The sequence below is a fragment of the Colletotrichum chrysophilum genome, assembly GCF_026319265.1.
Source record: "Colletotrichum chrysophilum strain AFK26 chromosome Unknown scaffold_62, whole genome shotgun sequence".
NCBI classification, from domain to species: Eukaryota; Fungi; Ascomycota; class Sordariomycetes; order Glomerellales; family Glomerellaceae; genus Colletotrichum; species Colletotrichum chrysophilum.
In genome coordinates, this window is record NW_026517349.1 from 235,768 (window position 1) to 253,158 (window position 17,391).

General features: G+C 52.9%; 2 protein-coding genes and 1 non-coding gene across 3 annotated transcripts; 2 read left to right on the forward strand and 1 right to left on the reverse strand.

Annotated features, from left to right (window-relative positions):
* Nucleotides 1–324: 324 nt before the first annotated feature.
* On the forward strand, nucleotides 325–3,052 carry COL26b_007625 (uncharacterized protein; the record flags this gene model as incomplete). The annotated part of the gene is made up of 3 exons (XM_053180411.1): nucleotides 325–527; nucleotides 577–1,223; nucleotides 1,281–3,052. 3 exons carry the CDS (start codon nucleotides 325–327, stop codon nucleotides 3,050–3,052), a joined length of 2,622 nt encoding a protein of 873 aa, XP_053035707.1.
* Nucleotides 3,053–5,009: 1,957 nt separating this feature from the next.
* On the forward strand, nucleotides 5,010–7,791 carry COL26b_007626 (uncharacterized protein; the record flags this gene model as incomplete). Its single annotated transcript, XM_053180412.1, has 7 exons — nucleotides 5,010–5,109; nucleotides 5,237–5,548; nucleotides 5,660–5,933; nucleotides 5,981–6,268; nucleotides 6,345–7,493; nucleotides 7,545–7,636; nucleotides 7,694–7,791. The coding sequence occupies 7 exons, from the start codon at nucleotides 5,010–5,012 to the stop codon at nucleotides 7,789–7,791; spliced, it is 2,313 nt and encodes a 770-aa protein (XP_053035708.1).
* A 3,667-nt stretch (nucleotides 7,792–11,458) lies between these two features.
* Nucleotides 11,459–11,529, reverse strand: COL26b_007627. Its single transcript has one exon. It is a non-coding gene; the product is annotated as a tRNA-Asp (tRNA).
* Nucleotides 11,530–17,391: the final 5,862 nt, after the last annotated feature.

The following is a 17,391-nucleotide window of genomic DNA, read 5'->3' on the forward strand; positions in this document are numbered from 1 at the left end:
GCTGTTGCCGTGTTGGCGGCAGCTGACCTCGTTGCTGCTGCCGTGGCACCTGAAGGAAAGTTGCACAAGGTAAGTTGCTGCCGCGTGAAAGCTGGATGTTCCATTCCTCTGTGATTTGGGAAACCATTGCGCAATGACAATGTCTATTCTGCTTCTTCACCCAAGACCTTGGCTGGCCAGCTTCGTCTGCGGTGTGTCCAACCAGCTGGTGTTGCGGTTCTCCCATTGCTTGATTTAGAGTTGCCCTGCGTCCGCCTCTTGCATTCTGTCTTGTATTGCGTTCATCCCCATTGTTAAAACTGCTTCTTGTGTGTTTATGGCAAGATGTTTCTTCACTATCTTCTTGCGTTGTCTGGACTCGATCTAACACAATGGAACAAGCGCGATCTCGCATACTCGCCGCCCGTCTATCCTTCACCATGGTCGGACCCCAACGCTGATGGCTGGGCTGATGCCTACGCCAAAGCCAAGGACTTCGTCTCCCAATTGACCCTTCTCGAGAAGGTCAACTTGACGACGGGAGTTGGGTAAGTTGCTCGTCACCTCGTACAAAGCACCCGACTTACACGGGAACAGATGGCAAGGAGACCTGTGCGTCGGAAACGTTGGCTCAGTACCTCGACTCGGCCTTCGCGGCCTTTGCATGCAGGACGGCCCTGTCGGCATCCGCTTCAGCGACTACAACTCCGTCTTCCCCTCTGGCCAAACCGTCGCCGCCACCTGGGACCGAAGCCTCGTCTACCGCAGAGCCGAGGCCATTGGTGCCGAACAGAGAGCAAAGGGTGTCGATGTTGTTCTCGCCCCCGTCGCTGGACCCATTGGCCGCGCCCCTACAGGAGGCCGTAACTGGGAAGGTTTCTCCGTCGACCCGTACTTGACTGGTGTCTTCATGGCCGAGAGTGTCAAGGGAATTCAGGATGCCGGTGCCATCGCCTGCGCCAAGCATTTCGTCGGCAACGAGCAAGAACACTTCAGACAGGCCCCCGAGGCTATTGGCTACGGATACAACATCACCGAGTCGCTTTCTTCCAACATTGACGACAAGACCATGCATGAGCTTTACATGTGGCCCTTCGCCGATGCCATCCGCGCTGGTGTTGGTTCCATCATGTGCTCTTACAACCAGGTCAACAACTCCTACGGCTGCCAGAACTCCAAGCTTCTCAACGGTCTTCTCAAGGGAGAGTTGGGCTTTTCTGGATTCATCATGTCGGATTGGCAAGGTATTTTGGAACCTCCTGGGGTAATGTCGTGAAGCAAAATTGCTGACTTTTGTATAGCGCAACATGCTGGTGCCGCTACGGCGGTTGCTGGTTTGGACATGAGCATGCCCGGCGACACCCTCTTCAACACCGGCCAAACCTTCTGGGGAACCAACCTGACCATCGCCGTACTCAACGGTACCGTCCCCGAGTACCGTCTCGACGACATGGCTCTCCGCATCATGGCCGCCTTCTTCAAGGTTGGCATGAGGGTCGATGAGGTGCCCGACATCAACTTCTCCTCCTGGACCCTCGATACTGTCGGTCCCCTGCAGTACTACGCCAAGGAGAACGTTCAGACAATCAACCAGCACATTGACGTACGCAAGGGCAAGGAGCACGCCAACTTGATTCGTGAGATCGGCGCCAAGGCCACGGTGTTGCTCAAGAATTCTGGATCTCTGCCCTTGAAGAAGCCCAAGTTCTTGGCTGTCATTGGAGAGGACGCCGGCCCGAACCCCAAGGGTCCCAACGGCTGCAGCGATCGCGGATGCAACGACGGTACCCTCGGTGCCTCCTGGGGATCTGGCAGTTCCAACTACCCGTACCTCATTACTCCGGACCAGGCCCTGCAGAGGCGCGCTCTCGATGACGGTACCCGCTACGAGAGCATTCTCAGCAACTACGAAACCGCTGCCACCACTGCCCTGATCACTCAACCCGGCGCCACTGCCATCGTCTTTGTCAACGCCAACTCTGGCGAGGGCTACATCAACGTTGGCGGCAACGAGGGTGATCGCCAGAACCTGACCCTGTGGAACTCTGGCGACGAGCTCATCAAGAACGTCTCGTCCATCAACAACAACACCATTGTTGTCATCCACTCCAGTGGTCCCGTCCTCGTCACCGACTGGTATGAGAACCCCAACATTACTGCCATTCTCTGGGCTGGACTTCCTGGACAGGAATCTGGCAACTCGATCACGGACGTCCTTTACGGCGATGTCAACCCCGCCGGCAAGTCTCCCTTCACCTGGGGCGCGACCCGCGAGAGCTACGGCGCCGACGTGCTGTACAAGCCCAACAACGGCGAGGGAGCTCCTCAGGATGATTTCACCGAGGGCGTCTTTATCGACTACCGCTTTTTCGACCGGGCTACTTCTGGCAGCAATGGAACTTATGGGAACTCTAGCAACTCTGCGCCAATCTACCCGTTCGGCTTCGGTTTGTCTTACACCAAGTTCGAATTTTCCAACCTGGCTGTGGCCAAGAAGGATGCGGGAGAGTACAGGCCTACGACTGGTGAGACGGCGGCTGCGCCTACTTTTGGTAACCACAGCACCGACCTGAACGACTATGTCTTCCCCAAGGACCAGGCTCGCTACATCTACAAGTTCATCTACCCGTGGCTGAACGTGTCAAACGCCCAAGAGGCCTCTCAGGACCCTCACTTTGGCAAGACGGCGGAGGAGTTCCTGCCGCCCAACGCCCTGGACAGCAACCCGCAGGCCAAGCACCCTGCCTCGGGCAGCCCCGGTGGTAACCCGCAGTTGTGGGATATCCTCTACACTGTCACTGCGACCGTGACCAACAAGGGCGACATTGCCGGTGACGAGGTTGCTCAGCTGTACGTGTCGCTTGGCGGCCCTGACGACCCGGTCAAGGTGCTGCGCGGTTTTGAGCGCATCCCCCTTGCCCCCGGCGCATCGGCCACGTTTTCAGCCGAGATTACAAGACGCGACCTGAGCAACTGGGACGTTGCCAGCCAGAACTGGGTCATCAGCCAGTACCCGAAGAAGGTGTGGGTGGGCAGCTCGTCGAGAGACCTGCCCCTGAGTGCGTCGCTTTAGATAATACAGCAATGCGCCTGGTTGTATAGCACGGCGCTCTAGTTAGTAGTATTAATCAAGAATTCTTAGTCTTCACCGCTGCGCCAGGCTCTGTCGTCGCCTATATCGTACGAGATGTTATCCTCGGTTGTCTGGACGTGTTTCCTCTGGACCGAGAGGTCGCAAATTCGTTTATCCGTGCTTTCAAGGCAGTATGATAAGAAAAATGTTTCGCGATCGCTGTCGGCAATCATTGATCTATCTTATTACATCGGGACGGGTAAGGAGACTAAGATCAGGGATGCAATGCGACTGACTCGAGCAACATGACGCAACAGGGCCACAGTTCGGCCCAATTCCGCATTTCCAAAAGATTTGTTTCCTGCACACGATGAGATGACGTTGATGACTCCTTTATCGAAATGGTCCTCTATTTTCTGCGTTTTTTTTGTCGGTCTCGGCCGAATGCTCAGCTGGAGCTGGAGGAAAGCTGAATTGAGACATTTTGACGAGGCATTCCGAGAACCAACTGGCCCACCAGGAAAGTGCTTACCTTAGCTCACACCGGGAGACCGAGATCCCACCGGCCGTGGTGATGGGCGCGCTGGGCTGAGACGTGGCTCATGTCAGTGGATGTGAAGGTGTTGCCGGCCCCACTCTGACGCCACTTGCCCGTAAGAGCTGGTCAGTGCTTCCTGTCGAGTCCAATCAGAGTCTGTCGCTTGTGTGTACGTAAGCAAGCCACACCGAGGGTGGCAGAGACAATTGGACAGAAAACAGAGACGGGCAGGGAGAAAAAAACAGTCTGGAAGCCCACCCAACATCGGTCAAAAGTGGGGTAACAGCTGCGGGTCCAGGCTGACCTTGCCTGATTTGGTGCCAGCGCGGTGATCCGAGGCCGCTCTGGTCTTTTAGTGATCTTTGCCACGCTTCTGTTGTGTTTGGACTGGCAGGATGACTGGCCAGTCGGTGCCCAGAAGTCTTGATGAGTAAGGCCCTTGGAGTGGTTTTCTGTCTGCTCATGGACAGGAAAAGAAAAGAAAAATCAAGGGTCCCGGGCTGCCGAAGAACAATTGGCAGCAGCGAACAAGCCACACACCCAAAAGTACGAATAGATGAGACCGAACGCCCCCGCATCTCCCATGTCTCCAACTCCTTCCTTGCCTTCCTTACCTAACCTGCGTCTTCAATCCTCAGGTCTCGTCTCTCCTTCATTCCACCATTGCTCCATTACCATAGCCGGCGCCTGGCCCGAAGCCTCCAGCCTCTTCTTCCTCCTCTAAATCTCTTCAATTCTTGGTCGTTTTGCCTCTGCAGCGCCTCCTCGCCATCTGGCTGTCGACTTCGCCATCCCCTCGGACATTCGGCATTCGCAGCTCCAACCAACAGCACAGCCAACCACCAACCTTACCCGTGGCCGTGGTCCAGTTATCCGTACCCCCTCTCGAAAGGAGCCGCATGCGCCGCTGAGGGGGCCGCAACAAGCTTCCGCATAACCAGAGTCTCACTCCTCACAACGGCCTTCACCACACCAGAGCTTTAACCCTCCGCCGCGTCGTTACTCAAAGCCCGACCGCGACCAACCGGTCATATCGGGATCCCGAACAACCACCAGACCACGCCGCCAGCGCCGAACCTCGTCCGCATCCAGACCCCGTAAAACCCACCACCGCCCGGTCCTCGCGAGCAACCCAGCCAGTCGCGCCCCCCGTCCGTCTCATTGGCAACCCGCCTGCCACCACCCCCCGAACCCGTGAAGCTGTGGACGGGAAGGGGGTTCCACCTTTCGAGCAGCCTGCAGCCTCGCGGGCCCTGGTCCCAATCTGATTGATGAGCGATTGCCACTACCGGGTGCCACTGTCACTTCTACAACACCGTCGCCGTCCGTCCGTCCGTCTTCGCCGCCGCTGCCAGTCCAAATCCCGAGACCCGCGATCCCCGGATCTGATGCAAGTTCGCCCGACTTACAGACTTCATCATGCCTGAGTCGAACACGACCCCGGACCAGGTCTCCATTGACGACCTGACCCCCGAGGAGGCCAACCGTATCATCCACTCTCATCGCAAGGTCCGCTATGGTGAGTGAGAACCATCATGAGTGACTTCGTTACTCGCTGCCGCTCATCCCGTGCTTCACAATTACTCATACCCACTCACTTCACATTCATCGCAGCCCTCATAGATCAGACACTGACCCCATCACAGGCACAGCATGTTGGCCTTGCCGCCAGCGCAAGGTGAAATGCGACAACAAGCAACCATGCGAGAACTGCGTCAAGCGCGAGCATCCACAACTGTGCTCCTACAAACCTAACCGTACCGCCTCTCACGGAACCAAACCCGCTGCCTCCGTCACCACCGAGACGGGCAGCAACGCGGGCGGAAACACCACTACCACCGTAGCCAACAATCGCAAAAGGCCTCACTCGCCCGAGGGCTCCGCTGCCGACGTCGCCGCCGGCGCTCCTCCAGCCAAGGTGGAGGCCGGAGCCGCGACCTGGCCTCGTACGGCCATTGGTAAGTCCTCTGCCTCAGCCTCAGCCTCAGCACCGTCTGCATTAAACCCTGGTGGCTTGGGACCTGCGCCGTCGTTCTCCTTCTTGGGCAGCGGTTCGTATACTAATCCAGCGCCCCGTGCGGGCGGAGCAGTCGCGGCAAGCGTGGACGAGACCGAAGCCCCCGAGGCCGTCACGCGCTACCTTGGCCAGAACAGCATCCCGTCTCTCCTGCGAGAGCAGTCGGCCGCCAACGAGCTGCAGGAGGGCGTCGACATCCGTCAGGACATGAGATCCATCCTGGGCCTCGACACGTCGGCGCCCTTCCCGCTCATGTCTTCAAAACACCTCGACAGCCTAACGCGAGAGATCTCGGCCGAGCTGCCATCGGATCGAGAGGTGATGAAGTATGCATGAAATTCTTTGATCGGGGACGCATGCTGACGTTTCACAGGTTATTCCGCACATACAAGGAAACACCACAACAGTTTTGGGGCTTCGTTGTCGACATTGACGACCTCGAGTCCAAGCTCATGGTCTACCTCGAAGACAGGGCGCGCAACGCGAGCAACGCAACGAGAACGCCCAAGCCGGTATCGGCATCATGGCTGGCCATACTCTTTGCGCTCCTCGCCGTGGGTTCGCAGTACCACGACTCCCCTTATCACATCCGCACACGAGACTCGCAAAAATACATACAAATTTCGTTCCACTTCCTGAGGCTAGGGAATTTCCTGCTACGGTTAGTCACACTCTCGGCTGATCAGCCCCCGTCGGAAAGATAGGGCCCTCCACTGACACGACCCAAAATTTCATAGACCCACATTCGACTCCATTCAAGCTCTGCTACTAACCAGTTTTGTTCTGCTCAATGACATGAAGGCAGAGGCGTCGTGGGCTTTGCTGGGTCTGACATGTCGTCTTGCACAATCCCTTGGTCTTCACCGGCCAAATCCCTCGGATGGAAGAGATAGCGCTCGTAATGATGGACAGTCGAAGGAGATGATTCGCCGCAAGCTGTGGTGGACATGCGTATGGCACGATACCCTCACATCATTGTCCTTTGACCGCCCGCCAATGACAAACATCCCCTGCTGCCCTATCCCGACGGTCCAACATACGATGGCCGGCGAATACGGATACCTCGATACGATGTACCACCTCTGCGAGATCATCTCTCGACGCCTGAACCCTGACGTCGCCACCGCCGTATCCTACGAGCAAATGGTTGAAAACTGCGAAGCCGTCGAGAACCTCCGCAACATGGTCGCCCCGAACATCCGCATCAAGGAGCAGTGCAAGACGGCCATCGACCGCCTGCAGCACTACGCCGTCCGCCTGCATACCTCCTTCGTCATCTCCGTCTGCTGCAGACCAGCGTTGCGGAGGGACTGCACCAAGCTCACGTCCGAGCAGAAGCGCCACCTGTCCGACAAGTGCCAACATAACCTCGCCGAGACGGTGCGCATGTTCCTCGCCATGCACCAGCTCTCCGTCATCCCCACCCGCAGCTGGGCCTTCACCTACCACGGCCTCTCGTCGGCGCTCCTCCTCGGCATCCTCGGCGAGACCAAGAACAGCCCCGAGGTGCGACAGTTGCAGGGCGACCTCATCGCGGCGCTGTCTGCGACGGCCGCGAAGGAGGCCACCTCACCGGCGGAGCACATCCCTAAGACGGACAAGGACATTGAGCTGTCTGGCCCGTTGTGGAGGGCCCTGACTGCGCTGCGGAACATCTACGAGCACGGCACAATCATGGGCACGTCGCAGAAGAAGGACTCGGACTCGAGCGGGACGGGGAGCGGAGCCAGGACGCCGCTACCGCCGATGCTGATGGGCCCGATGGGGGCCAACGGAAATGGGAACGGCGGTGTCAACAAGGCTTTCGGCATGGATCCCCACCAAGACGCCGCGCTGGCCATGGCGGAGATGCAGAATGGCACTACCATGGCGGAGTACAACCCCAAGTATGTTGCCCCTTTTTGTCGCAGTAAGATTATTGCTAACCGGCTTAGTAGCATGACTTATCCTCCCGTAATGGAGGGCCTTCCCAATATGGACCCATCGACGTACATGTCGCCGATGGACTTGTACGAATCGATTTGGTGGGGTATGTCATCCCTCCTTTATCCTCGACGACGTTTTCGTGAGCTGACAGCTGAGGCAGAATCACCCGACCCTTGGAACTCAGGCGTCGACACCATGAACTTTGACTTTGTAGCCCAACCACCGCCGGGTCAACCTCAACAACAATTCTACTTCTAAAGAGAAAGAAACAAGCACCTTTTCACCTAAATGATAGCCCATCAAAGGCAACAAGGAAAGCCGAGGCAACTTCGGCACATCTGGCCTAATACTGAGTTGGAGACGGTCTGAAATCTAGGGGCGGGGGCGCTTTTTACGGTTGGATTGTACTAGGAGGATGGTGCAAAAGGTGGGATTCTGGCGCTGCCGCTTCTGTTTCTCATCATTGGAACTCAAATTCTTGAGGGAGCGGTCGGGGCTGTTGTTGAAATTAAACCATCCGAAGGTGTATTTTAATCGAGTGACGTGTCACGATTTGATGGAGGCGATTTTGACTTGATCGTGGGAGGGCATAGTGTTTTTTGATGCCATGTTGTTGTACCGTGTAAGGTCCATAGTTGTCAATGTATTGGAACATTGGATCTTTACCGATTTTGGTTGATGATTTTCGTGATTGGACTGTTGATCATCATGTGCTTTCGAAGAATGGTTGAGCAACGGACGTAGTCGAAGGGGCGATTTCGGTATGAGAGAGTCGCAACTGACTGAAACGCTATGAGGGAAACGACGTGGTTAGCAATGAATCCAGTTTATATATAGGAGTACGTGAGTAAGCCTTCACAAAGAGATAATCTATTTTCTTGCGCTAGAGCAATTACTTTTCCTGTGGGTATGCAACTTGCCCTGCGTTACCGTCATCCTCCTCCTCCTCCTCCTCCTTATCGTCTTCATGGTCGTGTGTGTGTGTGTGTGTGTGTGTAAGTTTACTATTTTACGCCGGTGCGTCTCTGTTGCTAAGGGCAGAGGGCGTCCACCGGTAGGCGTGTCGAACAAGAATAAATGTAAGAGTGTATGAGAAACCATGAAGCCAGATGACAGGTGAATATGTATGTAGACCAGCGGAACAGTTCACACATCGCTAGGAAGGGGCAGATATCATTAATTCATCTTTTAACCTCTAACTGGAGCTGCGCTCTGTGAGCCTTTACCCTGTGTCACCGCTCCTATTGACAATTTCAGCCACGACGTAATGGTTGTCTCAACCAATGCGTCCCTCGCTAACGTCAGGATGCAACCCAATCTTATCGTCGCCATTGAAGACGGCATCTACACCGACACCGACGCAATCAATTTCAAGCCCGCCAAGCACTGGGCCACATGGCCTTTGCGTAACTATCTGACTCTTGTTTTCTTTTCAAGGCTTCGTGTTTCTGGACAGCTGCTTGTAATTCTGGGAGTTCGTTGTAAACCCAACTAGACTTGATGTATTCCGCCGATCTGCTGTTATAGTAGTGACGGAACACACTATCCATGTCCGTTTTCGCCAGTGCCTGAGCCATTCTCAGAATGCTGTCCCGTCTTTGAGCGAGGTACTGGCTATATGTCGTTATTTCTTCGTCGCCAGACATGTCGTGTACTGTACTGTCTGGTAGGGTGAGGCATCCGCCCTCATTAGGGTCTAATTTGATCATGCACACGAATACCATGACATGGCACCCCATAAGATTCTCATAAGGTTGCTCTGAGGCGCCAAGTGCCACCAATGTCTCCATGATCCTGGCCGTGCGGTGTAAAGTCCCTTCCCACGTGCCTTTCGTGAGAATCTGACTGAGAAGCTTCCCAAGATTCAAGGTTATACGCAGTGCCGAATTTCCATCTATCAGCTGGCTTTCAAGGAGCTCAAGAAAATCAGGATAGGCGATGCTGTGCGGGTAGTTTGCGTCTCCGAACGGGATATGAAGAGCAAGGGAGCGATCGAAGCGGAGAAGGACGGTCATCTTCTGATGCTGCACGGACTCACTACCATAAATGAATCTTTCGTACGTGAAGCTTTCATGGAGAGCCAAGCGCTCTTCAATAGATCTCACCAGACCGTTGTTCAGAAGCCATTCGAGATTGTACGCACTCACTCCATCATCGCCCCATACATCTTCTAAAAGATCATCTAAAAGGTCGCCGTAATCAATAGCATTATTACCTTTCAGTGGTAAGATCGACGCAGCCGAGTTTAACTCTTCCAGCATACGCTGGATGCTACATGACCAAGATGATGTGGGATCCCTTTGCAAAGCTGCGTATATGTATTCCAGTGGGCGGTCGTGCCTTGTCAGTGAAGGTACCGCTTTGAAAAGCTTCTCGATGAGACTCAGTCGACCTCGTCCAGCAGCGTCGCATACAGCCCTAGGAAGGCATCGATCTTCATGATGAAGGCAATTCTCGACGGCGAAGATGATGGTGTCGTCGGCTGCTTCCTCGTACAGCAATACTTTCAAAAAGTCGCGACCATGGACTTTGTTGTCCGCATTATCGAAGATTGCATGTCGACGAGCCTCGTCCTCCAACACAAAACGCAACATTGTTACATGACGCGCATAGTACAATGGGTTTCGAGCCGAGCCTGGCAAGGGGCAAGGGGGGAGGTAGTGACAGGGCCAAGAAGGCAAGTCGTCAAGCGTGGCTCCTCTTGAAATCAGCAATCGTACGGCGTCGAGCTGGCCAGAAAGCATGCTCAGTCCAATTATAGGAAGGTGTTTTCGCTGATGTCGCGATCTCCTCCTACTATAGTAGATTCCGTGGTCTGGATCTCGCTGACTTTTACACGCTCGCTCACTCGTATACGCACGCAGACTGGGCTTCATTCCAAGATCCATGCACCTTCTCATGATGTCGAGACGTCCGGTTTCGCAGGCCCAGCCAAAGGCAACACTATCCCCTCGTGCAACGGCGTTGGCTACGAGGCGGTCACCAAGGACCGAGTTAAATCGATGCGAAGCCAACATCCAATTGAGATGATCTTTTGGAGCCAGGAAGGAAGAGGTAATGTGCAGAAGCTCGTTGGGAAGGTCTGCGAGCGCCGGACCACGCATGGTGATAATCTTGACTGCGTCCATACCGTGGAGCACCAGGTTTTTGGGTGTTCGGATCGACCTGGTGGTGATTTGAAAGTGGGAGAAGACGTTCCCGGAGAGGTCTTGTGAATTGTATCGAAAGTAGGAGAAAAGGTGCAGTGTGTTGTAATGAAATTGGAGCTGGATCTTTCTTCCCTTCTAATGGATTTGTGCATGTAAAATAAGTAGAGGAGGCCGACAGCTTAAGTTTCGAAGCGTCAAAAATATGGATGCCGCAAGGGAAAAAAAAAAGAAAAGAAAAAAGGTCTAGAATCTGCACCCTTTTAAAGATCAAAATCGTACATCAAGGTTCACAGAACATTCTTTTGATTACGCAAGACCGTCTCTTAGGGCTCAACAAGGTATGGATCTCACAAGGTGACCAACACGTGGAAAGCGAACTAGTTGGAAACTCTGTAAGATAGTATTGATAATGAATGCAGCCTTTTGATTTTGCCCATATTGGAAAACGAGACTAATGTAAATTCATTCATAAAGACTACGAGGATGACTACGCGGTCACGAAGACAAAGCGAAAGGCGACAGACAGTATTAGCAGCAGAAACGTTTAAACTAACAATAAGGGGCGCTCAGTATAATAGTGATAGTGGAAAGAAATTATTAAGACAGCGCAGATCGATAATAGGGGCTCACTGCTAAGCTATCAGAAATTCAACTGCAACGTTTGACGCGGCTTCAGGTTCTTATAGTTGCCCATATGTGTCAAGTATCAGCGGCAATTAGGAGTCGGCATTCTCCTCCAGTCATGCTGAGCTTCTAAAAAGCAGCAAAAATGATACCTCTCCCGCCCGGAATCGAACCAGGGGCGCGTGCGCGACAAGCACGCATGTTACCACTACAGCACGAGAGATGATTGTCTCGTTGATTGTTGACAATGATGGGATGGGAGAGGTGTATGAATCTTCGGTGTGGTGACTCATTGTTCTGAGGGTGGTGTGCCAGGCAGGTTGTCAGCTCTCAAGGTTGCCTGATATTTCGTGATGTCGCTTATTTGAGGGTGCCCTTGCTACCCCTAAACGCCAAAGCAGGTCTGAGAAGGTTTTGGAATAGTTATATGTTTACCAGAAGAGACTTGTCTCAAAACCCCCTTCATCGGGCATGATTGCTCGGAGACAACCAATAACAAGAAGCTCTGGTCTCTAAAAACGGTTGCCAGTATGCTTATAGTCTCTGCTTTAACATACCAAGTACGAGCTATAAACACCAGAAATCAATAAAACATTGATATTTTCACTTTGAACCGTCATGTAGATGCAATACGTACGAAATTGTATCAATATGAGATTCTATATCCTCGCTACCTTCATATCCATAATCCCTCTGCGGCCTGTCCGCTGTCCAAAGCGCTATGCCCAAAGCACTCACGACAACAGTCTCAGAGGTGAGTTATCCTTACGCAGCCTTTTAATACATCGATCCAAGGACGAAACCAGAGTTGATAAAGGACAGCGATTGCCGCGTTTGCCCAATGTTAGAGTGGAACGGCCGACTGCTCCAGCTACTTGGTAGTCACCGTCTTCGAACCCGCGTAAACCTCTCCCACCAGCATGTCCAAGCTCTGAAGAACTTGACTGAAAATGATTCTGTGACCAAGGACTGCAACCGAAGTGGCAACACTTCCAACCACCTTGCTCGTCACCTCAACCCTCACCGTGCAGCGCGGCGCACTTCCGTTCACCGCGGCCGTGATGCCGGACTATGTCCCAAAGCCCGTGAAAAGACAAGCGTCGGCGCCGCAGAGCATCCAAGTTTACGCGTCTGCATGCAGAGGATTGTGCCCACCTTGGATTGGGAATTAGAGCTTCTATATTGGTGAGCAGAAAGACTGGGGATTCAAATCGGCCTGTTTGGTGAAGCAAGCGTTTAGTATCACTATGGCTGACGGGCAACGCTTTCGTCTCGCGTCTTATCATGCAGAGCAACACCCAACCTCCTCACCCATGCTTCTGGAGCCTGGCATAGACCCTAAATGAAGACACTTTTCACCTCCACTGCATCTTTACACTGCACGCTACTCTCAAGGCGACTACTCAAGAGTCAATGATTGATCATGTTCCAAGGACTTTCGCAACAGTGAGGAAATTTGGCCATACCTGGTTATTCAACCACGGTATCATATCGGATTCGAATGTCTTGAATGAGAAGAGCGATAGCCATCATGATTTCGTCTAGGACATCGCCTATTCGCCAGCGTCCCATCTCCGCCATGTCCCATTCGGCCTGCGAGACCTTCTCGATTGGAACACCTCTCTGAGTTATGAAGAGATCTTACTGAAAGCGAAAATTGCGGCCACCCATAAGAAAGATGGGAATGACATCAGAAAGACAAATTATGACGCTAAAATTGCTCCGTATTTTGAATTGCAATCTCTCATGGGACGGCATGAGTAAGACTCCACCGGATTTAGAGAAAAGGAGGCAGCCTTGGGGTTGCCACAAAATTCGCGAGGACACTGTGGGCTTCGGAAGCAAGACAGTACGCTGCAGCCGTAGGTGTGAATAGTCCATCATTTTCTCTCATGACAGCCCCGCCACCATCTGCACTTGCGCGTATGTGTCCATCTATACAAGACTCAGATTCTGTCACGGGCTAGGGCCCGATTGAGATCTCCGGCCTTGCCGGGCGTTGGGGGCCGGACATCTCACGGGACCTCGTGCCGGGGTTGTATCGAGGCTACCACGAGTCATGACGAGCCCCTTTTCTAGTAGCGAAGCGCTGCGCAGCCGCGCATCCCTCCTTTCTTGACCTTTGTGCTACGTTTTGTTGCCTATGAGCACCAAATCTACCCATTGGACCACTCACGGGACCTGAAACCCTCACAGAAGACAACAAAAGCGCAGGTCTGATATTAGAAGGCTCAGAGGAAGTCATTGGAGTTGAAGCTTTCTAAGTTTCAAGATTCGCTCAGCGCTGTGTCTGTGGCACAGATTTGTAAGCATTGATTCATTGTAAAGCTATAGATGGCTCCGGCGGCTAGCAGCAATAATCTGTCAACATTTTTGACATCAATCAATGCAAATGTCCTGTCACAAACGCTCGACGCCCAAATGTCAACCGTCATTCTCACACAAATGAAAACATCTTCAGCGGGCGTGAAATCTTGCGGTGTTATTTTCGTTCAGCCAAATGCAAGTTGCAGTCCCTGCAAGATGCCCTGTCTTAGTAACAATATCCACCAGCCCCTGGGTCTTCAGTTGTAGCTTTGCAACAAGCAAGTCGAGTTCCGGGGCACTTGGCCCTGCCGTCATCGTAGAAACAGCTGCGAGAGGATGCACACTTGCAACACGTCAGATAACATCGCGGTTACGCGGATGACTTTTACTCACATCCCATGCCTCACAATTAGAGGGTGGGGGCTTGCAGTACTGTCCCAATACTGACAAGGGGGACAGGACGAGTATCAGAGTGACGAATTTCATTGTGTTCTGATGGGGGGGAGTGAGACTGTTGGGGAGAGTTCAGAAAGATTAGACTGACAGGTGGCGCGGGTCTCTGTTGCATTCAACGAGCGGCAAGTGATGGACGGCGCGACACTGTCACCTTTTATACAGAAAATACGTTAAGCAAAGGGTGAAGGCTGTGGTTGATTGCTTCGGATCGTGCGACATTACTAATTTAAGAGACGGAGAAAATAAGGTTCTCACCATAAAGTAAAATAAAGTGCTTTCTGCGGAACAAGACTGTCGATCAGTTGATTATTAACTACTTATTGAAAATCTCGCTCTATGCTACTGCGTACTGCGCAGAGTTGCCCAGCCTATAAGCCCCAACCGTTATATTAGACGTTTGTTCTGCTTCCTGCTGATAGAGACCACCTGCAGGTTTAGTCGCGGAAAGTAAGGTACAATGCTGTGCCGTCCACCAGGAGCAACTATAGCTAATGCGTCATCAAGAGCACGCTACTCAACTCAACAGTTGCGTTGAGACAGCAGTCAAGTCGATCAACACTGCAAACAGTCACTCCCTCAACCTGCCAGACGTGAGACCCCATCACTATTGCCAACATGAGAGTGACAGTCCTCCGTAGAATCAAGACGCACGTAGACCGCGCCATCCAACAAAGCAGCAACAAGCACGTCCGCAAAACCAAGGCGGTATCTGCCAATTAATTCAACAGCCGCGACCTACGTATCAAGACAGCTATGACGAAGTGCATCAAAGTCCTCTGCAAGTTTGCTAACGACTGAGAAGACCACATCGGCAACGACGCTGCAGTGCAGACCCCGACCTACAGATTGCTAGCGCAATGCTTTATAACCCGCTCAATAAACATACATCGCCAGGACAACAAAGCCGTCATTCCTACAGCACAAATCAAGTATCTAGGCCGCTGACCGTCCAACCAGCAAAAAGACTGCATCATTAGTGGTCGTGGAGGCCTTAAGGGCAAAGAGGCTAACAAATTGATTTACGAGAGACTCATCCAGACAGTGTCGTTTGAGGCAGTGTTTCAATTGCAACGCATACAGTCTGAAAGGAACCCAGTGTAAGGCAAAGAGAATGTATAACTACTTTACGTAAGAACATGCGACCCGAGACTCCCCTTTGAAAAACGATATAACAACGTCGGGGAGATGCGCCGCGTGCCACGACGAACACGAAGCATGCCACGGCAGGTAACCCACCGGGATACGTGAGAAGGCCAAGATCAAAACCGCATGCGAAGAACTTACAACGTTAGAAATTTCTAGCATACCGTCATGGCAGCGATCCTTGGCACAAGCCCAAAAGTTTGGAAAACACTTTCTATAAGAACTCATAGAAATAGATCATGAGGTATTACGATATGGGTGGCTCGCTTTGCTAGTGAAGAAGACAAAGAAGCTCCGAACAAAACAGCTACCACAAAAACGTCCCAAGGGCAACTCCTACAACAGCAGCACCCACCACAATCTTCCCTCGCGGCGCATCCCTCCCAGCAGCAGAGTCGGCCGTCGAGGTACTGCTCACACTTCCCGTAGTCACAACCGAAGACGTACCCTTCGTCCGAGTCCCCGTCGCAGTTCCAGTCGTCGCCTCTGTCGCGATTCCCGTCGTCACCGCTCCCGTCCCCGTCGCCACGGTCTCAGAACTTTCAACAGTGGCAGTAACCGTCACCGTCTGCGTGGGATACGGCGAGACCTCCATGCTCAACTTGATCCCGCAAACCGCCTCAGTGTCGAAAGTGAATGGCATATTCCGGGCCTCGCACTCCGAGGTCTGGCGCTGGATCGAGTCTAAACCGGGTCAGTATATCGGAACATGAAGAAAGCCAAAGCTGAAGCTCACCGGGCAGGACCGAAGCATCGCACTTCTCAGCCATACAGCAAAAGTACCTCTCACGGTATTTCTGCTGGGTGCACATGCACGCCGCGTCGTTGGTGCAGGAGCCGCCGGGGAAACTTCCAAAGAAGCATCCGTTCTACAAATAAATGGTCGTTAGTTCCCGATCCAAGAATGGGCTCTCATGCGGGAGGAGGGGTGACGAACATCGCATTCCGCGTCGCGGTTCTGCTTCTCCTGGTCAAAAGGCGTTGCGGCGACAAGACTGCCGCCTACAAGGCCCAGCAAGATGACGACGCTAAACTGCGGCATAGCGAATGTTTATTTCAAACGAGTGACGATAGCAAGTGACTGTGCGATGAAGAAACTTATCCATCAAAACAAAACCTGTCCGGCCCTTGGCCCCCTTTTCAAGCCAAGATGTCGCGACAAAGGCGAACTTTTCTCGTGTTGCTGTGCCGCTCAATGCCACCCAGCTTGGCCGAATCCAGAACTTTTGGTTCGTGTTCAAGGGGCGGTGGTGAGGCCAAATCTTACCGCGTCCCTGGCGCGGGTAATTTTGGTATTGTTCTAAAATCTAATATCCTGCAGCGAATCGACGATAAGCTTACGTGCCTAATGTCAGCAACCCCTGATCTAGGGCGAAAGGCGTTGACAGAATTTGAGTCACATCGCTTCGGCGCGACTAGGCTTCTTTACTCGGCAAGTTGTGTTGAGGTAAATACCGCTAGCTACGATGAATGAAATACGAGTTCTTTCAAAGTACTTTGGTGACAAGTCGCCTAGAAGCATGTCGAATTTGTCTGGTTTCACTTCCTGGTTCTTGAGCTTTACGTCGTGGTGCAGAATGAGTTGGCTTAGGCATGCAAGCGAGTCGATTGCAGTGAGATCGTCGAGAATGGAATTGATGTTGAGAACATTTGCAAATGTTGTAGGCGACTAGATGCCAGCCCTCGTAGAACCCAGTAAGACTCACATGGTGAGATTGGTTTTGGTAATCACAGAGTCGATAGACAGTGTCGGTATATGGGAATGTGTTTGAAGCCACATTAGATGTTACACTCAGAATAAAGCCCAGTTCGCTATATTAATTTTGAGGCAAAGTTATGGTTGGGAGCAGGTCGGCTTCGCATGGATATTGTCAGTGATGTCGTTCATGGTTCACAACGGCCTCTCTGCTATGGCGGCAAACTCCGTGAAAACTATTTCTGAGCTGCCGTGTCCTGAGCCACGTCCTCAAGGAAGCCCCGTCTCTCGAGTGTTTCCCGTCTTGAAACAAGTCGCCTGGTGAGGCGTTGGTGAAATTACCAGCGCCTGGGTAGCTCCCGTGCTTGCCGTTAGCCGGCGCAAACTCTCGGAAGACGGGACCCACCTCGAGTCGGCCGCGATCACGGCACACATTGCCGTTAGTTCGCAGAAGACTTACGCGGCAGGCGGTCCCCGCGGAAC